The sequence below is a fragment of the Diospyros lotus genome, chromosome 3 (assembly GCF_014633365.1).
Source record: "Diospyros lotus cultivar Yz01 chromosome 3, ASM1463336v1, whole genome shotgun sequence".
Lineage (NCBI taxonomy): Eukaryota > Viridiplantae > Streptophyta > Magnoliopsida > Ericales > Ebenaceae > Diospyros > Diospyros lotus.
Window position 1 is genome coordinate 11,300,281 of NC_068340.1, and position 24,783 is coordinate 11,325,063.

Consider the following 24,783-nt stretch of genomic DNA (forward strand, 5'->3'; position numbering starts at 1 on the left):
CGTACCCATGTGCATATCAAATCATGAACAGTAATAATGTATCTAATCATGCAGTAAATCACATACTGACAGAGCTAATCAGCAGTGCCCGGCACCAGTCAACAGTCAGTGACTAGGAGTGTCCGTCTAACAGTCCACTTTAGGGTCGTACAATAATCAACTCCACGACACCAAACAGTCAACCCCTGCCCCACTACTCGATAGCTCTAATTGAACCATAAATAAACCTGAGAAAATCATAAATAACCTGCATGTCTAGGAACCTAGTCCCCAAACTGGGTTTGGCATCATTTTGAAAGGAATGGGAGTGGTACAAACCCCCCGTAGGTACTCAAAAAATAAAATTCTAGAAGTCCTGAATTTAATATAAATTATATTAAATGAATAATACTTGATAAATAATGCCAGGCGCCGAATTAACGTAAGGGAGGGGATAAAATATGAGAAATCATGGAGTCTCTCAGGGAATTAAAGAACAGGAGGAAAGGGTTAAGAGCTTGCCTTTACACGGTAATTTCTTGCTTTTCTAGCACTCCCGCTGCAAAATAAAACGTTTCCTAATAATTAATAAAATCATAGCTTTAATTAAACAAATCTACCGTGTAATAAATAATTTCTTAAACATATGCCGCTTCTAATACTTTTTACCCACGTAGGCATACCGCAAATAAAACCCCAATAAGCCTCCTATTTATTTTAAATTAAATCATGCCAATGACATCTTCAATTCATATAATTAATACGCGAAGCTGAAACGAATTAAGGGAATGCAAGAGGTCCACAAAATGGAAAGAGATCGCAAGAGTAGAAGAGAGCTTGCCTCGTTTTAGCATATTACAGCGTTTTTATGCTTAAACGCCACCAAATTAATATACGTTGCAAATTCGCATAAACTCGCTAAATTAATAAAATTGGACCCAAAATGAAATTTTAACCGTACAGAATGATTAATACATAATTCTCTACGTACCTGACTAGTTAAACCTCAATTATACTTCATTTAATCTTGGATTTTTTTCCTCCAAACTTCTCATTTCTTCATCGCGGTGTGCTGCTCCTCTTTCTTCAATTTTTCTTCTGATTTTTCAGCTTTAGAAACACCCAAAATGGTCTTAAAACGGGAAAAAATAGGTGGCCAAAATGCGGCCAAGTGGCAGCCTCTGGGCTACGCTGGGAGACCACCGCCTCAGGGCCGAAACGACTTCGTTTCGGCCTTCATCTGGCTTAATAAAATGGGAAAAACCCCTAGTCTCTCGAGCGCCCCCACGCGGATTCGATCCCGCATCCCTCGCCTAACATCCCTCACGCATGCTCACCCCCCTCCCCCCCCCACTTCTTTTATTCCTTATTTCACTTTCATCCCATAATTTCCAAAAATCACCTAATTCAATTTATTTTATTATTTTCCTAAATACTCTCCAATAAAGAATTATTTTCTCAAAATAACATAAATAAACATTTTCTTAAATCTCTAAATACCCAAATAAATTAATATTTCCTTTTAACCCACAAATATTCAATAATCACCACATATATGATAATTAATAATGATTAACAATTCCCAAATAATGTAATTAATTACTTTTAATTCCCTATTTTTCTTAAAATCACATAAATAAATACTTTTGCTTAAATTCCTAAATATTCAATAATACCCTCAAACACCGATTTGAATAAATATTATTTATTTCCAAATTTCGGGATATTACAACAATAACATACAACACCACATTAATATCCTTAGATAAATTTAGTGGAAGTCAACATAAAGGTTTACAACATCTTGGCACCATGGCCAACACAAAAATGAAATACAAGGGCACTAACAAATTTTACAACATAAAATTTTTTCACACATGCCCTCTTCACAAACACTAACATGGACCATCTAATCTAGGAGATCTCTGTACACCTCTAACCCTGGACTCTAGCCCCATTAGATTCGCCCTTAACGACTGCTTTACCTTTACCTGAAATGATATGAGAGTAAAAAAAGGTGAGCCACAAGGCTCAGCAAATATATATATATATATATATATGAAGCATGGAGAAATAAAAATCAAGGGCATGGATAACAAAGATAAAGTAAATAAAGACTATGAAAATGTGTAAGTAGGACGCAATTCACGAGTTTACCCATTCATACCCATTTCCATGCCGTGATCATTATACATACCATATATTCATTTCCATGCTCATGCACATGCATTAATAGTAAGGAATTTTTCACATAATTCTCAAGGCTCCCACGGCCAATATATCCATATATGCATGAATATATATACATCATCAAAATACATCAATAAGTTATAATAATTTGAGCCTCGCCTACCGGGTTGATGGCCATCTCACCCACGTCAGATGCTCATAGGATATCATTTTTTCACCACAGACGTAACCGTTACACAAAATAATATGTGCACAAAGATAATAATCATGCATCACATATGTATATCCCAATTTTATATCAATCCTTGATAATTAAGAAAATCTCAAATCACACGCAATTACAAAAATTAAGGTGTGCACTATCTCATGATCACATGGTAAATTTCAATACATTTATTTACTCATACTTATAGAAATGTCCAACCAATATTTATGATATATTTTTACCCCAACAACAACCGCAAGAAACCAAAATTTATACATGCAAGAAATACCAAATCTTGCAAGACTCTAGACCTCAATCAATAAATGTGTCATTCCTTAAGAAATATAGGGTGATACAAAACCTTATCGAGCCTTTGAATAAAATACTTCAAGAATTTAAGAAGAATGATCAAGGGGAAACATCACTTCAATTATAGAAAGAATAGCCAACATAAAAGGATTTAATTAGGCAAAATTTTAGAAAATTTTCAGATTTTGAAGTCTAACTTCAAGGGTCTATTTCGGGCTCATATCTCAATCAAATATCATGAATCGTATATCAAATCGGAGCCTCAGATCTCTAGTTTCTTAAATAACAACCAAATCTAGAATTGGAAATAACCACAATGAGTTATTTCCCAAAAATAGAAGTAAGGCAGATTATGCGGTACAGGAAACATTGTTGTTAAAATTCTAATTTTACGCCTACGATTTTACGATTCGAAGACCCCTAAACGATTCAAATCCCATGTAAAATCCAATTTGAGATAAAATCCTATAAAATCTCGATTTTACATATACGATTTTACGATTTTACACTTTAGAGATCCCCAAACGATTTTATGATTCAAAGACCTTCAATGATTTAAGTAGCAATTTAAAGGATGCTTCCAACATCTCAATGTCACATAACATTTGACATTGGAACTTATGCAATGAATTGTTATATTTTGCCTCTAAATTGGAACTTGATTTAACATTGATTGCATAAGTTCCAGTGTCACATAGCATCTAACATTGATTGCATAAGTTCCAATTTACTTGATTTAAATTATAATTTTTACTTGATTTAACATTAATTACATAAGTAAATCAAGACAAACAAGTAATTAATTAATGGACCACCCAACCCCAAATTGGGATTTTACTTGATTTAATCAATGTTAAATCAAGAAAAAAATGCAACATAAATCTAATGGAAGACATTGAAAAAATCTTCTAAAGAATTTTAAGCTATATTTTATCTCTAAATTACCTATATTTTGCCTCTAAATTGCCTATACCAGCTTGCTAGTTTTTTAACTATATTTTGGAAGTATCATCTTTTGAACTATAATAAGGAATAATCAAATTATTAAAAGATATTAATTCATTTTCTACAAAATTATGTTATTATAAACATATATTTACAAAAATTGAAGAGTATTTTTAATTATCTCTAAAATCTTACGATTTTACGATTTGATTTTACAATCCGATTTTATGAACCATTTTTCGATCCCACTTAAAATCCCGATTTTAACTACCTTGACAGGAAATTTTCAGATTCCAGTAAATATTTCACAGGGCACTTACAGGCTCAATACTTGGCCAAAAAATCCAAGTAATATATGAAAACTAAGCTCAAGAAATCTATTTTATATCACAACAAACGGATCTTGATTTAGATATAAACACAGAAAGTTATAGGCCAAATATCATAGCAATGACAGATTACACGAAAACATAATTTTCAAATTCGAGTAAATATTTCACAAGGCACTTATAGGCTCAATACTTTCCCAAAAAATTCAAGTAATATATTAAAACGAAGCTCAAGAAGTGTAGTTTACATCACAAAAAATGAATCTTGATTTGGATATAAACACAGAAAGTTATAGGCCAAATATCAGAGCAATGACAGATTACACGAAAACAGAATTTCCAGATTCGAGTAAATATTTCACAAGGCACTTACAGGCTCAATACTTGGCCAAAAATTCCAAGTAATATATCGAAACGAAGCTCAAAAAGTTTATTTTACATCACAACAAACAAATATTAATTTGGATATAAACACAGAAAGTTATAGGCCAAAACCCTGAGTAATGATAGATTACACGAAAACAGAATTTTTAGATTCGAGTAGATATTTCACAAGGCACTTACAGGCTCTATAGTTGGTGAAAAAAATCCAAGTAATATATCAAAACGAAGCTGAAGAAGTCTAATTTACAACGCAATAAATGGATCTCAATTTGGATATAAATACAGAAAGTTATAGCCTAAAATATACAACATGCGCAAGTTGGTCAAAAATTTAATAATTTCAAAATAAAGAATGCGGAAGGAATGAAACTTGCTTTAAATGGAAAAACCGAATTTAGCGAAGAAGAAGCTTGATAAATGCTGCAAAGACACACCCTTTGAAGCTCCAAATCAACAAAAGAAAAAAAAAAAAGAAGATAGGAAGTTGAAGAAGAAGAAGAAGAAGAAATACTAACGGAAGAGAGAGAGAGAGAGAGAGAGAAAGAAGGGAACAAGAAAGCAATTAGGAGGAAAGTAAGGAGAGAAATGGGGGAATGTCTGTCACCCCACCCCCATTTATGTTTTCTCAATTTTGCCCCTCCCACTTGCCCACACACACATATTTTCATGCCCTTTTATGTCATTTGCCACTCATTTAATTTTTCCTTTTAATTTAAATCATCATTTTGTAAATGGGTTTAAGGCCAAACCCATTCATCCTTCACATATAATTTAAGTCCAACTCATTTAATTAGGCCCAACATCTCATAAAGCCCAAAAGACTTATTTTCAATTTGGCACAACTCATAAGGCCCAAAAGTTCTATTTTTCACTTAGTCTAACTCACTTCATTTAAAATTAACTATGGACTCAATCTATACCTATTTAGGCCCAATCCATTAAAAATTATTTCATTTAAATTGTAACTACCATTTGCCATGGGTTTTCTCACATTGGCCTAAATCTAGCTTCATTAAACCCTCATTCCATTTTATTTGATTTTAAAATAATGTCATTACATATATATATACATCAAAATGAAATAAATATCAATAATGACATAGACCCAATAACGAGTCGTTACACTACCATCCACAGTGAATTCTGACAATCAGAATTGACTATCAAATTCGCCTTGGCTCAGCAACCCACATACCCCAAAATCAAAGGATCTAATGGTTGAATTTCAATACATCTAAGTTTTAATGTAGAATACTCACTCACAAGAAGGTTGTTGAAAAACTTACTGAAATGACCCAAGCTTATATGTTGTGAATATTTGAAGGAAACAGAGGCAATTTGAGGCGATGGTGGCTATCAAGGTGGCATCAACGAGTGAGCACGATGGTACAAATCGAAGGGAGAGAGAGGTGCTGGTAACAATGCTAATGGTCGATGGGAATAGAGCTGACTGTCAGAGGTAGAGAAGAAAGGTCGGCTTTGGTGTCGACATCGATGTTGACATTGGCATCGGCGAGAGTGATGGGATTACTGGAGAGTCAAAGGACAAAAGGAAAGTGAAAGGACCAAGCAAAGGTTAAGGCGGAAGGATCAAAGCATCACTTTATTCCTTCCACCATTTAGTCTGTTTTTCTTTTTTATTGCATTTAAAATGATGTTGTTTTGTAATTTTGGTCAATTTAATTAGTTTAATTATTTCAATCAAAAATTTAAAATTAAACTTTTAAAAAAAGTTAATCAAATCAAACTAATATAATAAAAAAAATTGAATCAAACTAACCATTTCGATCAAGATCAATTCATAAAGTTAGTTCGGATAAACCGAACTTTTCCCGTCGTTAGCCTCGCTTACAGACACCTCCTGACTTCAAAGCTGATCGAGTAAGATGAAGACGCTCTTCGCATCCTAAATCTCAATTCCTATCGTTCGTCGACATCGCCGTGAGCTCAGTTCCTATCATTTGCTTATACACTGCTATTATACTTACACACAACAAGAACAACAACTATTGGCTTCCGTAGTTCATCGCTTCGGGCAAAAATGGCAGCTTCACTTCAATTCTTTCGTGGCTTCACAACTGCATCTCCGCGCAACTACTTGAATTCAGTCTCCAGTTTGTCACACATCACAACTCGTCTCAAATTTGCAGATTCGGCGGTTATACCTTCTGCAGGTGCGCCGTCGTTGAAGGTTTCCAATAATACAACGCCAATTAGGGCTGTGAGCGAAGAGAGAGAAAACCAAGGAGTGTACGGCGGAGATGCGGAGGAGCACCTGACGTGTGTGATGAAGTTTGGCGGGTCTTCAGTGGCATCGGCCGAGAGGATGAGAGAGGTTGCCGATCTCGTGATCAGCTTCCCTGAAGAAAAGCCTGTCATTGTTCTCTCCGCCATGGGAAAAACTACCAACAATCTTCTACTCGTATCCCCAAAACTCTATCTGTTTACTTGCTTTTGCTATTGTTTAATGTATTTCTTTTTTTTTTTTTTTGGTTCAATAGTTCAATCGGATGATTGTAATATAGGCTGGAGAAAAGGCTGTGAGTTGTGGCGGTTCGCACGTGTCTAAACTTGATGAATTGAGGTTCATCATGGACTTGCATCTAAGGTGATCAATTTCATATTTTCTCATACTGCATCTTCAGCAATCTTGAGTTCAATATACAATTATTCTCAGCAACATTTCTATTTGCGGTTGCGTTCATTCAGGACTGTCGAAGAGCTTGGTGTCGACACTTCTGTTATTTCTGGTGCCTTTTTGACCCTATTAATTCTCTTGATTTTTCACACATTTGGACTAGAAGATTCTAGCTTGAATGTACTATTTGCTTTGATCAACAATTCTGAGTACTTGAACCTATAATTTGAAGACATTTATGTGAAACGGGTGTTAATTCTATTATTTTCCTGCTCTCGGAGCGCTTTTGCAGCACACTTAGAAGAACTGGAACAGCTTTTGAAAGGAATAGCTAGGATAAAAGAGTTGACTCTCCGCACAAGAGATTATTTAGTTTCATTTGGGGAATGCATGTCTACCAGAATCTTTGCTGCGTATTTGAATAAGATTGGTGCTAAAGCACGGCAAGTATGGTTCTTCCAACCAATTCTGTCCTCCTTTTCCATGCCCAACATTTTTAACATCATTTTCACTATATTCCTCCCACAGATAAATTTTGTACTAATGCTGTTATATTCTTTTTGGTTACAATGAAAAGGTTTCTGGAAAAAGAAAATAACACTCAGCAAAAGAAAGAAAGAAAAAGAAAATAACATGTTTACCTTGTGGAAATTGCACTCGCATTAGCTTGTGATTACAGCAGATTGTACTTTAGCATTTTCTTTAGTCAACTCATCATCTTGATATACGTTGTGCTAAAGAATAAGAAGATTGAGACTACCAGCTCATTGCACCGTAAATTTGTTATATGTAGCCAATACCCATATGTTTTTGGGTTTTTACCAGGTTCAGAGCTAGGAGGTATATTGCAACTGCTAAAGCAATTAGACTTTTGAGGATTGTTAATGTTCTTAATCCCTAGTAAACTTGAGCAACTAATGGTTTATAAAGGGATATCAAGGTAGCTCTCCCCTGAGGAAAAAGAAGAAAATTTGGCTGACTCCTTTTATATATTAACATACTAGACTGCCTTCTTTTACATGTAATCTGAATTCAAGTTGCTTGCTTGCATCTAATAAATAGCTGAAACAATTGATATTTGTGAATGTGTGTATATATTTATATTAATTGGATCCTTCTTCTCAAAAGATAATTTGTTGCTTTCTTTTTTGACTAGCTTATGGTTGTCTTGATTGAAGTGTAGCAATGGCATGAAATTTGACCAAAATTTTGAGATTAGAAGGCATCTTATGTGTGTCTGGTCAATCAATGTTCTGTTTTTTCTTTCAAAGTTAGCTGAAAATATTTGCCCTAGTCATCAGAAGCTGTTTCAGATTCCTGCTAGCAAGTTGTTTAACACTATCATTTTCTAATCTTCAATTTTGCATCTTTTCTTGTCCTATGTTTTGTTACAGTGGCTGCACTCTTGTTCTTTATTTTCCTATTATAACAAATATTACCCATTTTTATGATTCATTCATCGACATTCTGCAGTATGATGCATTTGATATTGGTTTTATTACAACGGAGGACTTCACAAATGCGGACATCTTGGAAGCTACATACCCAGCTGTAGCAAAGAGATTACACAATGAGTGGATCCTTGATCCTGCAATCCCCGTTGTGACTGGTTTCCTTGGAAAGGTCTTTTCTCATTGCAAGATTTTTTTTATGTTAGGTCAACTTCAATCGGTCTTTAAGTAGCATTTTGGTTGTGATGTATGTTTTGACCTTGTAGGGTTGGAAATCTTGTGCAGTTACTACCTTGGGTAGGGGAGGAAGTGATTTGACAGCTACAACCATTGGTAAGGCCCTAGGTTTGCGAGAAATTCAGGTTAGATGAAACCCTGGAGTATGCTTGATGAGTGTTTGTTGGACTGGTCAATAATTAAACACATGTTAAAGCTATTTTTGGTAATGGAAAAAGGTATGGAAGGATGTTGATGGTGTACTCACATGTGATCCAAGCATCCATCCACGTGCCGAACCTGTGCCATTCTTGACATTTGAAGAGGCAGCTGAGCTTGCATACTTTGGTGCGCAGGTTATATTCATGCCTGTTTCTGTTTGCCAATTTTCTAGTATTGGATGAAGCAGATGTCAGTACGTTCAGGCATCATTTAAAATTATCATTACCTCAGAAATAGTGTTTCCAGTGTTAGATATATACACAGGAGAGAAGGAGGAACCATTGCTGTTGTTGAGCCATATTTGAAGTGCATAAAATATTTTTAATTTCACTAAGATATTAGGGTAGGGAAGAAAAGAGGTTGACATCAAGATAGCAAGGTATCAGGTTAAAGTTAACCCCAACGTGTAGCTAAGTGGTGTTGGAGTGGGAAGAGCTTTGGGTTGAACCAAGGCTTCAAACCATGGAAGCCAAGTTATGCTATTTCTTGGGGACATGAGGCCCACAACTGTCATCTTACCCGGTCCATGTATGCAGATTAGTGTGCATGGATCTGTAGGGGATTAGTCAGGCAAAGCCAAAAAGGTATCAGGTTAAAGTCTATTGGTTCCTGTGAATTGCTAAGAAGAAGGAGCATTTTATTCTTGGAGTTCTAGACACTTAAATGTACTGATTATCCAAGGAATTTGACTGGGTTGGTGCCGATTGCAATTTTGATCTTGCCCATACATTTCTAATTGTAAATTGATCAGTATTTGTACAAATTTACCTCATATTTTCTGTGTGAATGTTCAGCCACTAAGTTAATTCATCTCCAATTATATCAATGTACTATCATAAATGGTCATAACAACAGCTAGATACAAGTAGTGATTGTTCTATTTGGTGAAATGTAAAGCACTTAAAGTACAGAGTCCTGTATTTACATGGCTCTTATTTGCAGGTCCTGCATCCACAATCCATGAGACCTGCTAGGGACGGTGATATTCCTGTCAGGGTCAAGAATTCTTACAATCCTAAGTCTCCTGGTACCCTTATCACTAGAAGCAGAGATATGACCAAGGTGCAGTGGGATAATTTTTCTCAAGGTTAATGTCTTAAATTTGAAATAAAATATCTCTATATATTAATTTCTCAAATTAATGACAGGCTGTGCTAACCAGCATAGTTCTTAAGCAGAATGTCACCATGTTGGATATAGTTAGTACTCGCATGCTCGGTCAATTTGGGTTCCTTGCAAAGGTGAGAGATCAACTTCTTTTAGTGGCTTACTTTTTCTCCTTGATTTATTTCAAGTGTTACAGTTAGTTACTTTGTAGGTTTTCTCAATCTTTGAAGAGTTGGGCATTTCAGTGGATGTTGTTGCTACTAGTGAAGTCAGTTTATCTTTAACACTGGATCCATCAAAACTTTGGAGCAGAGAACTAATTCAGCAGGCAGGTGTATTTACTGTCATGTTTGTATTACAAACGTCTTTAGCTTTAATCATGAAGTAATCTCGCTTAGATATGTCATCACTGAAAACTGAAGAATTGGCTGTCTACCTGTTCCATGCATTCATTCAGAAAAGGTGGTGCAGGGGGCTATGGTAGTATTTAGTCTCATTTATGTCAGATTTATGCATAGTAATAAACATCTCTTGGCAAATTACTGAATGGCCCTGAAGTTTCTGGACATTATATGGACAACCCTTCTGGATGCCAAAACTACAATAAGAGCCTATACTTAGCAATAAGCCACCTTGTAAAATTGTTAAGTGACAAATTTGCCTTTGATGAGTCCAATTTATAAATTAATCTAATACACATTTAAGCATATTATAGATAGAAATTTTCCTTTTGCAATTTCCTAGATTGACCACACCATCAGTTTACCTCAAAAGTGGTTACAAGGCTCAATTCACCAGAACAACCCTTCCATAATCAGCAAACTCTGCTAATTGTATCTCATCTCTCTGTGCTGGACCTATAGCATTCAGTGAACCTAGATTTCCTGGCATTAGAAAACCCGTCCCCTCCCCTTCCTTCACGGCGCAAAAGGGCGTTCAGGCCAATTTCATCAGCTACACCTGTTGACCTAAATGAGGTAACTGAAGCATCTTATTCATACATCTAAATATGGACTCATGCATGTATTATACACATTTCTTTGTTCAGCCATCCCTGCACTTTTGATGTTAGCTTGCTGTTATATCTTTCTATTTCTCTTCCATTAGGTCTCTCTAAAACTGATGGAGGGATGTGAAACAGAGAAGGAAGAATTTTAGAGGAAGAAGATTTTCAGGAATAATCTTAGGTTTGAATTCACAATTACAAACCTGACAATCCCACCCCAACCACCATTATCTGGCATCCTCATAATGGATCAGTCATCAGCCAAACACCTTCTTTAAATCACCATCTTTCCCCATTCAAAGTGCATTAGATAACTTCCCATTGGTCAGTGTTTCATGGACTCAACAAGGATAAGAATATAAAATGTGTTCAAGGCCCACATTCAAATTAGACACTTAAATCATTTAGTTTTTGAAAATTATTCTATTAAGAGAAATTCCTTGCCTCTCACATATAGCGGGGATAGGAAATCTCCTTTTTTTTGTCTAAATCTCATCTAATTTCAAGTAAATTCTTAAATAGTAATACCTGGTGTGAAAATATCATGGAATATACATCAATGACTTCTCCACATATCGTAACTTTTGGACACATATGCCAATGAACCGTGATTGTTGTCACCTTCATGCTCCTTAAGTACTCTACCCGGGGCCCGGGGGGGGGTGGGGGGGGGGGGGGGGGGTAGGAGAGAGATCAATCCTCATCTAGGTCCAGATCTCCTGCGGATGATTCTGTGATCTCTATTTGACACAAACACCTGTGCTGAAGTTGGTATCAGGACCCTGTTCTCTTTCCTGGAAAATCCTCTTATTTCTATGTTAAATCATCTCCCTCCCTCTCTCTCTCTCTCTCTCTCTCTCTATATATATATATATATATATAATTCACCAGGATATGCCGTGTTTATGCAGGAACTTGACAATGTAGTGGAAGAACTAGAAAAAATTGCAGTTGTGAATCTCCTGCAGCGTAGATCAATCATCTCCTTGATTGGCAATGTGCAACGGTCTTCTTTGATTCTAGAGAAGGTATTTCTATCTTCATGTACCGATTTTCGGATTCCTAGTCCCTCAATTTAAGGAGTTTGGGGCTCCAATTTCATCTGTTACCCGTAGAGTTTCAATGGATTGGAACAAAAGACTGAAAAATCATGAATGCCATCATTTTATAAATCATCTTCAAATCTCTCTCTTTTCTTCAGTTTGTTTGCATATTTTGTGAAACCCTTGCGTTGTATCAGGTCTTTAGTGTTCTGCGGACCAATGGAGTCAATGTGCAGATGATTTCACAAGGAGCATCCAAGGTCCGTTTGTCATGAACCTATGGCATGCTAGACTTTTTATACTTGCTTGGGGGAATATCTAACAAATGTTAACTGCGTACTCTTTAACAGGTGAACATTTCATTGATAGTAAATGATAGCGAGGCAGAAAGGTGCGTTAAGGCCCTTCACTACACTTTTTTTGAGAGTGGTGATGTGTCAGAAATAGATCTGGATGGTGGATTAAGAACGGCCCTGTCTCGGCGTTGAAGGTGGAAATTTGATGCCTGTAGTGACTTAAAAAATTCTCTTTTACGGGGATGTATATATTGCTGGCAATCTGTGGTATGTTTACCTCGGCGTCAACTCTGCCTCAGCAGTCAGTTAGGCGTCTTTGCTGAATGATGTTTTGCAAAATTGTGCAAATTCTTGTTCAGAGTCCGTATCAGCCCATGCCATTCTTTCTTAGGTTTTACATTTTGTTTAGCCCCAACATCCATAATGTTTTTGGCCGGTGGACAGAAAAGAGGGAAGGGAAACCTAGGATTGCGCCTGAATTTGTCAAGCGATGTGGTCAGGGGAATGAAGCTTTCCTTTTTCGTTTTGTTGGTTGTGATGAAAAGGCAGAGACCTTACCACGGGGTGGTGGCCTAGGCGGCATGAGAGAAGAATGGACTTATAATACTATGACCAAAACATGGCAGATGGCCTGTTCAATCTCTATGATATTTTGAAGGACTCTTTCATTGTTAAATAAGATAAAAGAGGGGAGATTGTTTATTCATTATATTATTAGAGTTGATTCATCTTGCAATAATACAAGGGATCGCGTACCCCTTTACTTAGAAAAAGAAAAAGAAAAAGAAATGCAGTTAAGACATGTTCCTCGTCATTATGGTGCTGCTTTTGCATGTTGTTGGCAACACAAAAGTTAAGAATTGCCAATTGAAACAACCCAACTCACGATGCATGACCCATCTGTCTCTCAGTGTCCGAGTCAAGTCGTACTGACCTCAACATCTCCGCCATCAGACCACCATCACATGGACTTCTACCAATGAAATTTCAGGATCTCCCAGAGCGAGCATATCATGAACACCATAGGGCATGCGGTTTATAACTACTGCTGACATGCACTTTTACCCATCCCTTCTACAGACTCTGACAATACGCAAGGAGGAAGGACATGCCTAATGACCTGCTCCCTATCTATTTCGTACATTTTCCCTTTGGAATATCGACTAGGAACAGAACAAGGGCTACAAGGGTGTCTTAGAATCCTTTTTAATTAGCAAGTGTCTAAAAGTAAAAGTCTAATCATGTGCTTATCTGATGGCATATGCCATGTGAATTATCTTTTTTTCTAATTTAGCTTTTACTAAAAGAAAGTGAATGATTCATCATAAGTGTGGAGATGGGGCCCTCTCTAACCGCAGGAAAGAATGAGCAGCAAGTCAAGAAAGGGACAAGGATGGCTTCACAATCACAAAGTCGAAAGTTGTAGTGCTGTCATCTCATTCAACCTTTGGGCAGGTGTCTTCCAAATCCAATGCAAATTATAATCAATTAATTAATTGCCACAAAGTAATTGAAATGCTCCGTCTTCTGCCAGTCACTTCTCCAATCTCTTTCTCAGCAAGAAGGGTTCTTTTACATAGCAAGAGAGGCTAACAGATAGCCTTTTATAACGAGGATAAAAAGATAAAATTGTCCCTCCCCCTTATAAAAAGTAAGTGAACTACTGCCCTCTTCTCCCTCCTTTCATGACCGTTACCTTTGCTCGTTGTAGCGCCTTGTTGCCATTCCGTTGTTGCCTCGCCTCTATTGCCAACTGTCGCTACATCTTGAAGATACAATAATGGAAGGCGAGGTGAGGCCAATGAAGTGATGGCAACATGACAATGAGACGCGCGCAACATGACAGTGAGGCACGACGGCAAGGCAAAGGCACCAGCGGCCATAAGAGAGGAGGGAGCAATAGCTCACTTTGTAAATTTATAAAATGAGTGAGAATAATTTCATCTTTTTGTTCCCATTCAATAAGCCTATCATTAGGGCTATCTGAGACTTTTCCCCAGCAAGAATTGGGTGCGGGATAGGGCTATCTGAGACTTTTCCCAGCAAGAATTGGGTGGGGGGAAGCACCAGCTGCTCCAACAAGCCATGAAAACAACAACCAGACCTCTCAACTAACTTCCGACTCTCACCATCATGCGCTATTATTCTACTGGTAGATTGAAATATCAGTGAGATTAGAGATGTTAAGAGTTGGAATTTTTTGATTTTTCATATGTTTCTCCTTAGGGTTTGCGTTGCCTCATGCAATATGATCTAAATTTAAGAAATAAAGTAAATTAATAACACCATTGAGACTTTAACAAATTATTATTAGAACCTTAAATGAAATGAGAAAAAACCCTTTTAACCCACTTGGGCTTGGCAATATGCCTAATTCAATAAAGGGGACACGAACCAATGAAAAAAAACAAACTTCCTTCAACCGTAGGTTTTGCACAGGACACGATGGACATGGACATACCCACTGTTATAATCATCTGACCTACAGTACCCACTGAACATGCATCATCTGTTAACTCAGACTCAGACGCAAGCACGTGAACTTTATATTACAATCTCCATTATTATATATTATATTAAACAAAAAAGAAAAAAAAAAGAAAAAGAAAGAAGGTACAATTGATGTGGCTTTTGTTGGCACGACCAAACCATGCTCATCCGCGGAAAGGATAAAAGAGAGCCACGAGATGCCATAGTAAACCATCATCATCAGCTAATTTCCATCAAGCTGTCCTTAAAGAAGACTGCAACCACAACCGCACCCACCCATCGCTACAAATCATTGCCTATGTTTCCAACACTCTTTTCTGACTGCAAATTCTCCTTCCTTTATCATCCACTTTACTACAAATATCTTTCAACATCCTCATTGAGTTGTTTTTGCAGCAAAATTAAGATTGTTTCTCTGATTAGCGAAAAATCAGAGTGTTTTCAAAGTTATTAAACGACGATACGCATCAATTAACCCAGACAAAAGGGGAGCCTCATGAAAAGGCCCCTTTTATCCTCTTCTCTTCTCTTCTCTTCTTCACATGCATCCTTCAACGTGTGCGTGCCCCTATGTTAGAATATAGCTAGAGGGAACTAGAAAAGTCAACAAAACTCAAATACCAGAATCACAGCAACCCCAACTAGCAATCTACAAAACTCTGACCATTCCAACTAAAGCCAACTCTGCATGGACTATTGGGTATACTTGAACATCATTCAAACACCATATATGCCTAAATCCAAAATCTCTCAAAAGTAAACGAAGAAGAGAGCAAAAAATGATTGGATCTGCATAGCTTTTTGGTTGCTTCCACGGCAAACCCAACCAGCCTAGCTACAAATAGCGATGGCACATACAGAAGCTGTATAAACAACCAAATGCGTTGAAGTGGAAGTGGAAGTGGAAGTGTGGGAGTTCTTACGTTTGTTTAGAAACTATGGAGTTGAGTGAGCATAGCAACAAGCTCATCGCTCGAAGGCCGATCGGCAGGCAAATCGGATAAGCATACAACAGCAATTCTCACTGCCATAAGCATCTCATCTTCTTCTACTTCTTCGCCTAGAATACTCTTGTCTAAGGCCTCTCGGGCCTCCCCTACTTGCTGCAGATGCCGAAGCCACTGCCCCATGCTGCCCCCACTCGCTGCTTCCCCAAAGAATGGATCCATTGGATCTCTGCCAGTCAACAGCACACCCAGTATAACTCCAAAGCTGAACACGTCACTCTTGTCAGTATACCTGCATTGAATTCGGATTAGTGCCCATTTTCCAAAACATGAAATTTTCAACATAACCGACAAAAGAGGACTGTTGTGCTACAGAAGTCAACAGAAATTGCTCACAACCAATTAAAAGATCCTTGCCCCATTAAATCATGATTGCTGCCCAAAAATTGGCCTTTGAATTTTAAGCAAGAAATGAACTAGACATTTGAATTGAATGCTTGAAGCAGAAGTAGAAAAGCTCAGTCAGGAATGCAAACAAGGATACCCACAGTGATGCCAAATATTGCATTAAAGGCAATAATTAAACAACTTTCATTCCCACACTGAAATTGCCAAGAACTAGCGGAAATGAACAAGAAACTGGGATGTTTATTGTATAACCTGCAGTCCTGGAAACACTCTGGAGCACTGTAGCCTGATGTTGCTCTATCCATGCCGGGCATCACCTTGGGCAAACCGCAATCTGCCAGCCTAGGTTCAAAATCTGCATCCACCATCACATTCGTCGGCTTCAAATTGTAGTGGAAAACTCTGGGTGAACAACTGAAGTGAAGGTACTGGAGCCCCTTAACTATCCCGACCGCAATCCTAAGCCGAACTTCCCAACTAAGCTGCAACTGGTTTTCCCTCACTCTGTTCATGGCGTCTTCAAGGCTACCAACGGGCATATAGTCATAAACCAAACAAATCCGGTCAGGTTCGCGAACAAAAGCCCTCAAGCTCATCAAATTCCGGTGGCTTAAGCTGGCAAGCATCTCAAGCTCCTGCTGCATCCGCCTCTTGACCGACTTGCTTTGAGTCTCTGGAGAGCTAGGCCCAAAGGGCTCGAGCCTCTTCACTGCAACTATGAGGCCATTGTCAAGAACTGTTTTGTAGTACTTCCCATTGGAGCTAGACCCCAGCAACTGGTTCTCGGTTGCGAGGGCAGATTGAAGGGTCTTGGGAGCGATTTTGGGGGAAAATATAACGGGGCCTTTGAGAATGGGGGTTCTGGCTATGTAACGAACGAAGCAGCGAACTATGCAAGCGAAGAGAAAAGCGCCAATCAAGCCGGTTAGAATCCCAAACACAATGCTGAGAATGACCTTTTGGAACCCGTTCCTTAGTTCCGGTGACTTGGGTGGGGATGGCGGCTGAGCCGAGACATGATTGATTGAAGAAGACCTGTTTTGGCATTGCCCAGAAGCGTCGCATAGGCAGAGATTAACCAGTAAGACCAGTTCCAGAGTTAGAAAGTTCGTCTTCTCCATGTAAAGCACAAGCCTTAGCATAGGGAATGGAGAATCGGAGTATTCGGGAACTCATCCCATGGCTTAAACCAACCTCAAGAACTTGCTAATTTTCCCAAAGAAGTCCGGCGAGACGCTACCAGACGAGCTTCAATTGCTTGAAGGAAGCGGAGAAAATTTTATGAGAAGAGGAAAAGGAATCATTTTTTTTTTTTTTTTTGGGCTTCTGGGTGTACTTCTGTCTTGGCGCAAAATCGTGAAGAGGAAGACGAAGAGAATCAGCTCGTCACATATTCCTATCCTTGATAACGAATCAGTTTGAGGCGGCAGAGAGTGAATATGCGCAATCCGAGAACAGAGGCCGAACAACGCTCCCACAGTCAAAAACTTTCCTTTAGGATGGAAGAGGGGGTTTGAAAGTTCAACAATCACTTCAAACGAAATTCGAAGAGAACAGTTTGCAGATTCGAGTCGGGACTCGGCGAACCAGAAAAACGAGTCGTAGGTTCTCTTTCTTGGGGCAAAGGAAGGAACTCGAGACACAAGCGACCGAACAAACACAGAACCCACGACTGTTAGTTCGAATGCGCGAATGAGAAAGAAGAAAAAGGAGGAATCAGAAACAGGGTTTCAGTCGCAGTCCAAAGATTATATTATAATAATAAGAGAGAAGAATGAGAATGAGATACCTCTCTCTCTCTCTCTCTCTCTCTCCATTTCTGCTTCTCTCTTCTCCTAACTACAAAAACCAATGGGCAAGTGACAAAACATTTGGTTCCCGCCATGGACCAAAGTGGGGCAGACGGATGATAGGTGCTTGCTTTGGCGTTGGGCAATGTTGCTGCGCTGCTGCTGCTACTACTGCTGTGGTTGCTGCTGAGGCGGAAAGTGAAACATCGAAGTCTGTGCATGAGATACATAATGAGCGACAAATACACATATACAAAGCAAAAGAAAGGCAGATCTGTCGGTCCTTTAGTGGTCTGCCACCATGGCCATGCGTCCTAAGCTTTGGGCCGTCGATTTCTCCTCACATTTTCACCAGCATTTCCAATTTGTATCTGTATTTGTGCCACTGCCAGCCTACTGCGCCTGCGCGTTTTTGCTTTTTGCGATTATTATTATTATTATTATTATTATTATTATTATTTATATTATTTAAATTTAAATTGGGATGTCTCGCTTTCAACTTTTTCCCATCTTCATTTAATATTAATTTTTGGATAATTCTATTTACCTCTACTTATTCGGTTTTAAATTATAACTTTAAGGAAATTCTATTCAAAGTCAGGGTTTTACTTTGCATCTATATTTTAATATATTTAAAATATCTTATTTTAAAAACTTATTTTTACTCTCACATTCATTTTCTTCCTCAATCAATTACCCGCCACCCATTCCTTTCAAAACCACCATCCATCTCTTTCAAAACAAAAATAATACAATAAAAAAATATCATATCCAATATATATAATACAACAAAAAAATATTAATACAACAAAAAATACACACATATATATACATATATATATTAACACAATAAACATATATATATATATACACACGCACACATACATAGAAAAAGAAAATACACAAACATATATATATATATATATAGAGAGACGGAGGAAGCATGGCCGCCGAGCTTCCTTTATATATATATATATATATATGTATGTGTGTATAAATATATATGTTCGTGTGTCTTTGTGCGCGTGTATATATATGTATGTATGTGATTATTTATTTTCATATATTTTTTGTGTTTGTCCATTGTAAATTTTTTTTGTGTTTGGGCAACATTGTATGGCTGGTAACTAGAGAGAGTGGGCAGAATATATATCTATGTGTCTGCATTGTATTTATGTATGTATATATGTGTTTTTTATTTTATAAACTTGTCTCGTGAAGTTTGTATTTGTGAATCAAAATTGTTGAGATTTGAAGATGTTAAAGATATAAATATGTGTGAATCTTGTGTAGAAGAGGGTATTTTTGGAAAATATTGACTGCAAAAAGTTATTAAATTGACTGTAAAAGTAAAAGAATAAAAATAAATTTTTAATAGCTGCGAAGAGTAAAAAAGTGGCTGTGAATAGAATTTTTCATAACTTTATTATATAAAATGTCTAAAGAGCCCTTTCATTATTTTAACAATTATAGTAACTATTAACTATTCAAATTAATATAAAGATATTTAAAACATTATATATATAATAGATCTACCATATTAAGGAATATTATACTTAATTTTAAATATTATTAACAAAAAAAATAGTCACCCAAACAAGTGTTTATGTAGTTTGGGTCAAAAGCGTGTTTAAAAGTCAAAAGAAAATGTTGTTTGTATGTGGCGAGTTATAGAAAAAACTATATAGAGACGATAAATTGACAAAAATATCTTTCACCAAATTATAAAATTATTTTTCTTTCTCTTGGCTACCTCTTAAGAGAGAGAGGATGCAGTGACGATTGATGCGTGACAGGTGAGATGGCCATGGATGGAGGAGAGAAAGGAGAGAGACGCGAATCAAAGGAAGGAGAAATAATTTTATCATTGGGTGAGAGATATTTTTTTAATTTATTATCTTTCTGTAACTTTCTCTGTACAGGCAATATAATCCTAAGTCAAAACCTTTATGTCCAATCTTGAAAATATTTCAAGTGCGATATGGTAAAAGCCTGTAACCAATTATAGGAAAAACTATACGAATCCTCCTGCTAGGCAACATTTATATGCTTTAGTTTTTAAGTGTTGATTTGAGAAACGTTTATAAGCAGCCACTCAAATGGTAAAAGATGATCATAAAAACTTGTTCTTTTTTTTTTTTTTTTATCCTCTAGAAAGCACAACAAGGCATTAGATTCCATACCACAACACTACACAACACCCAAAACATATAAATAGAATCTGCCCTTAACCCGACAAATAAACACATAATCAAAAGCATGAAATATGGTTTTCAGGTTTATATCATACCATATGGTACGCACCATTCCAAGGAGAAAACAAAATGAAAATAAGTTGGTATCATGCCAATAGCAATATCGACTGGTATTGAGGTACCATATATTCCAGGCAATACTGCTTTTGGAAGTTAATTTCAAAATTAATTAAAAAATATATATACTTTTGAATGTTCTTTATATGATTTTTTTTTGGGGGGGGGGTCAAATAGGAGGAATTTATCTATTTATGTTATGCATTTTTTGAAATTTTGAATTTTGTTTACTTGTTTATGTTGATTATATGGATTTGAAGTATTTTTAATTTATCATTTTACTAGGTTATGTTAAATTGGTTATTTAGGCATATTTGTTTATTTAGGTTATATATATATATTTTTATAAGAGGTTAAATGTTGTTCGGCTTGTCTAAAAATTTTAAGCTAAGTTACGATATTTTTATGGAAAATTTTATTATTTTTGTAATTTATATTATTAATTTATTATAAATCTAAAACTATGCCTATTATTATCCAACACCGATAATGTACTATACCAATGATAAATCCAATACCTTGTCCTGTACGTACGGTATTTAGAACTATGGCATAAAATCTCTCCATGCAAATGGAATTATTTACTAAGTCCTCAAAATAAAATACTATAATTATTATAAACCCAACTGACACGTGTCTTTTTGTTTATGATATGTTAGCTTTGTGAGTGTTAGATAGATGAATGTATGACAATGACCCTACCTTGTACTCGTTGGGTGCATTGATACATCTTGTGGATCCCTTGCAAAACATGCAGTAGATGTCTGTGAATATGGTGTATGCCATGTCGGTTGGGTTGAGTTGAAGGTGGCGGACACATGCTGCTTGTGTCCATTTCATCTCTTCCTTTTCACTAACCTCCTAAGCATCCATCTCATGTGGAAACCTCATTTTGGGAGGCCTTATCACCCTACACATCCATCACCATCTACAAATATTGGCCTCATCACCATGGATTAGCTATTGTGAGGTTGGCTCAACTTCATTAACTAATTAGGCAAATGATAATGCTACTTGTACACCATAGCTTTCACCCTCGCTTACGCCTCTGTAACAATTACAAGTTTACCTTCTTCTATTCGGCCACCCTTAGGGCCACCCAAAAGCAACAAAATTCAAATTTCGCAACCCTTTCTCTTTTGTTAGATCGAGAGGTGCTATGGCACACATCAAGAGGGGGTGAATTGGGTATTTTAAAAACTTAATTGAATTTTAAATCCTTTTGATGGAAATGCTAGCAATGATAAACAAACAAAATAACACAAGCACTAGAGAAGAATACAAAGGATTTATAGTGGTTCGACTTAACCCAAGCTTAATCCACTATCTTACCTCATCACTAAGGATTTTTCAAACCATCCACTAAAATCTTCTACTTAAACCAAGTAAGTCCTCTAGTCCGCGATTAGGAAAATTACAAAACCTTCCACACAAATGGGCCTTCTAGCTACACAAGCTAGGAAATACAAGAAATGTAAAAGAGGAGATCTAAGAGATAAATCTCTTAATTACAAGATCTCTCAAAAATGATATGAAATAAATAATTACAAGTAAAGATCAAAGTCTTGAAGGGAGAAAATAGAAGCACAGTTAATGTAAATACATATAAGTATACGATGGAAGCTCAAATCAATTCATTTCCATCCATTAGCCTTTTCTTGATCTCCTTGATTTGTATTTATAAGCATCTCAAAAGATTGAAAAGAAATGTAGCCGTTTGTGACCGTTGGGATATGAAAAACTAGCCGTTATAAGTTTCTAAGAAACAAACTGTCGACAGACAAAATAGGTTAATTGATTATATTTTCAAACAAAACTAAGGCATAATCGATAATTGTAGAACCAAATCTACTGATAATCGACAAACACTTTCACGTAGTCAATACTATAACACCCCCTCTCCTAGAACTGCTCGAGAAGAGGTGCTACGGGAAAAATAAAATAAAACTAACTGATATCTGATACCATAGCTGAACATCTCAATCAACTGGAATAAAAATTCTGAGTCAATACAGACTGAAAAACCATAAACTCTGTCTAAGGGACAATCTCTCAACTGAAATATAAAATAGATCTAAATTGAGAAAACACTATAAAACTCGACAGACTCTCAAACATCTTTTATCTTGAGCGGCTCCACGTACACACACTACTAACCACTGCTGCTAGGCCCCACATTTGGTACTCTCTTGCTAGAACCTAGAGGGGTGAAGAGTACAAGGTGAGCTACAAAGCTCAGCAAGTAATAAACTGAAAAGAAAAACTGAAGCTGAATCAAAGAATATCGATACTCATAAATACTTACTGAACTTGTACTGAGTATAATCACTGTCTGTTTACATTCATAAAAAATGTAATGCACATAAACTGTAAACTAAATGCAGGTATGCAACTTTGGCTCATAGGCCCACGTAATTTAATAATACATACCTGTCTAATCTGAATCCTGCATACATAAAAACTGTAAGCACATACTGTGGACAATATGCCCCTAGCCCTCTGGTGGCCCCCAGGCGGGCAACACATAAACTGAGTTGAAACTGAAACTGATGGGATCCTTGCGGACAAGCCGTCTGGCACGCATAATGCAATGCAATGCTCACATAAATGCTGGCACACGATATGTAGTGCTCCATATAAAGTCATGCTCAATGCTCATACCAAAATGTATGCACATAATCTCAAAAAAAATGCTGATCATGTTATAATAAAATAATGCTGAACATGATATGATCTTCATCTATATATTGGAATACAAAGATTCTATGAATTATGATTTATGATATGGGCATAATTAACTTGTTATATTCTGGCATTCAAATTCAATATTTTGAGGCATTGAATATTTTTATTTGAATAAAACTTGAATTAAGCTGTACTGTAAGTTCAATTGGATTTCTGGAAAAGCCATCCAGATATTAGAAAAGATATCCGGATATGATGAAAAATATTCGGATATAAAGGAGGCTCATCCGGATACACTGACGCTCAAATAAGAAGTTGTTCGGATATGCTGGAATATATTCGGATAGAAACTAGGACATCCAGATATGATTATGGTCATCCGGATATCTTACTAATGCATTTGGATATAACTGGAGACTATTCGGATGAAAAAATCAACTTTGGAGAGAGGCATTCGGATACAGAAGGAAGCATCCGGATATACTAGATCTATCCGAATAGAAGAAAGGGCATCCGGATATCATCTTGACCTATTCGGACGTATGAACAAACCATCCGGATATCACACTTCGAAGAATTTTAGACACATCCGGATACACTGCAAGGTATCCGGATATCACTCATAGAAAGCCTTAAACTTATCCGGATACAACACAGAGCATTTGGATATCACTCACAAACAACTAGACCCATTCAGATACGACTCAAGGCATCCGGATACAAGTCACAATCACTGCTGGACACATCCGGATATGAAACAAAGCATCCGGATATCACTGGCTCATCCAGATATGAACAAGAGCTATCCGGATGTTACTCACAATAGGCACTAGACTCATCCAGATGTGATACAAACCATCTGGATATATTACTAAAGCCATTCGGATATGCTAAGGGCCATCCTGATGTCACTCACAGAAAACTTTTTGACACATCCGGATAGCCTCTAGCCCATCCGGATGTCACTCACAAACTCTGAAAAATCCATCCAAATACCAAGAACACATTCAGATGTCTGCAACTATTTTTGATGAACACGAACGATTACAGAGGCTATGTTCTCGATCAAAACTCAATGAAACTATGCCATTCTGAAAGAAATCTTGGAAACATGAATCCCAACTAATATGAAACAACTCAAGGATGATTCAAAGATAATATTGGATCGAATCGCTATAAAATCATGCAACTGTTGCTTATGCATTCACTGTTTACGTGTATATATATATACACACGCACTGCAACTGATATAAAATCTGGAAACTCATTGAAGAATTGGAATAATCTGAAAAACTGATATGAACCTGTAATGGAAGGGATTACATGAAGAATACTTGTCTGATAGAACTCTCTGATTGAACCATGGAGCGATCCTGAAGACTCTAACAAGCCTCTGCTATCTCTTAGCCTCTCTGTTCTTCACACAGCATGAAGAAAAGCTAAGCTAATGAACTATATATATAGACATAAAGTCCTAGATTACACTTCTTTTACAACTTGGATTCCTTCTCTAAATCCAACTAGGAGACTCTTAATCCAAATCTATCTCATATATGGATTCTCATTCTCTTTTAAATACATAATCTCACTTAATTAATAATACAAAAATTATTATTAAAACTCTCAAATAATAATAAAACTCAAAAATTACCTTCATGCCCTTGTATTTAATTTCCACAAAATAAATGTCATTTAAATGCTATTTAAATACTATTCTCTCAATTAAAAATCTAAATTGCCACCTTGGCAAATTCCTTTAACTCCAACATTAAAAAAAAAATGTTATTCTTTTCCTTCAAATTCTCTAAATTGCCACATTAAATAATTAATT

General features: G+C 36.6%; 2 protein-coding genes across 3 annotated transcripts; one reads left to right on the forward strand and one right to left on the reverse strand.

Annotated features, from left to right (window-relative positions):
- Window positions 1-6,141: 6,141 nt before the first annotated feature.
- LOC127798268 (aspartokinase 1, chloroplastic-like) lies at window positions 6,142-13,029 on the forward strand. Of its 2 annotated transcripts, XM_052331722.1 has the most exons (14): window positions 6,142-6,282; window positions 6,492-6,763; window positions 6,867-6,949; window positions 7,051-7,091; window positions 7,272-7,426; window positions 8,453-8,602; window positions 8,697-8,792; window positions 8,886-9,002; window positions 9,811-9,930; window positions 10,017-10,109; window positions 10,187-10,303; window positions 11,893-12,009; window positions 12,222-12,284; window positions 12,375-13,029. In XM_052331722.1, exons 2-14 carry the CDS (start codon window positions 6,629-6,631, stop codon window positions 12,510-12,512), a joined length of 1,425 nt encoding a protein of 474 aa, XP_052187682.1. In that variant the 5' UTR covers window positions 6,142-6,282; window positions 6,492-6,628; the 3' UTR covers window positions 12,513-13,029. The 2 variants fall into 2 exon arrangements, with proteins under 2 accessions (XP_052187682.1, XP_052187681.1); XM_052331721.1 differs by having other exon boundaries at window positions 6,142-6,763.
- Window positions 13,030-14,720: 1,691 nt separating this feature from the next.
- Window positions 14,721-18,311, reverse strand: LOC127796766 (inactive leucine-rich repeat receptor-like protein kinase CORYNE). The gene is made up of 2 exons (XM_052329139.1): window positions 16,418-18,311; window positions 14,721-16,049 (listed from the first exon to the last, which is right to left on the reverse strand). Exons 1-2 carry the CDS (start codon window positions 17,305-17,307, stop codon window positions 15,740-15,742), a joined length of 1,200 nt encoding a protein of 399 aa, XP_052185099.1. The 5' UTR covers window positions 17,308-18,311; the 3' UTR covers window positions 14,721-15,739.
- Window positions 18,312-24,783: the final 6,472 nt, after the last annotated feature.

Excerpts from the sequence above, each read along its gene's own strand:
- LOC127798268 (XM_052331721.1), top strand. The coding sequence starts at position 6,383 with ATGGCAGCTTCACTTCAATTCTTTCGTGGCTTCACAACTGCATCTCCG. Across the intron at positions 9,931-10,016 it reads GAAGCAGAGATATGACCAAG|GCTGTGCTAACCAGCATAGT; the intron begins GTGCAGTGGGAT and ends AATTAATGACAG. Across the intron at positions 12,285-12,374 it reads TTTCACAAGGAGCATCCAAG|GTGAACATTTCATTGATAGT; the intron begins GTCCGTTTGTCA and ends ACTCTTTAACAG.
- LOC127796766 (XM_052329139.1), bottom strand. The coding sequence starts at position 17,307 with ATGCTAAGGCTTGTGCTTTACATGGAGAAGACGAACTTTCTAACTCTG. Across the intron at positions 16,050-16,417 it reads GAGTGTTTCCAGGACTGCAG|GTATACTGACAAGAGTGACG; the intron begins GTTATACAATAA and ends AATTCAATGCAG.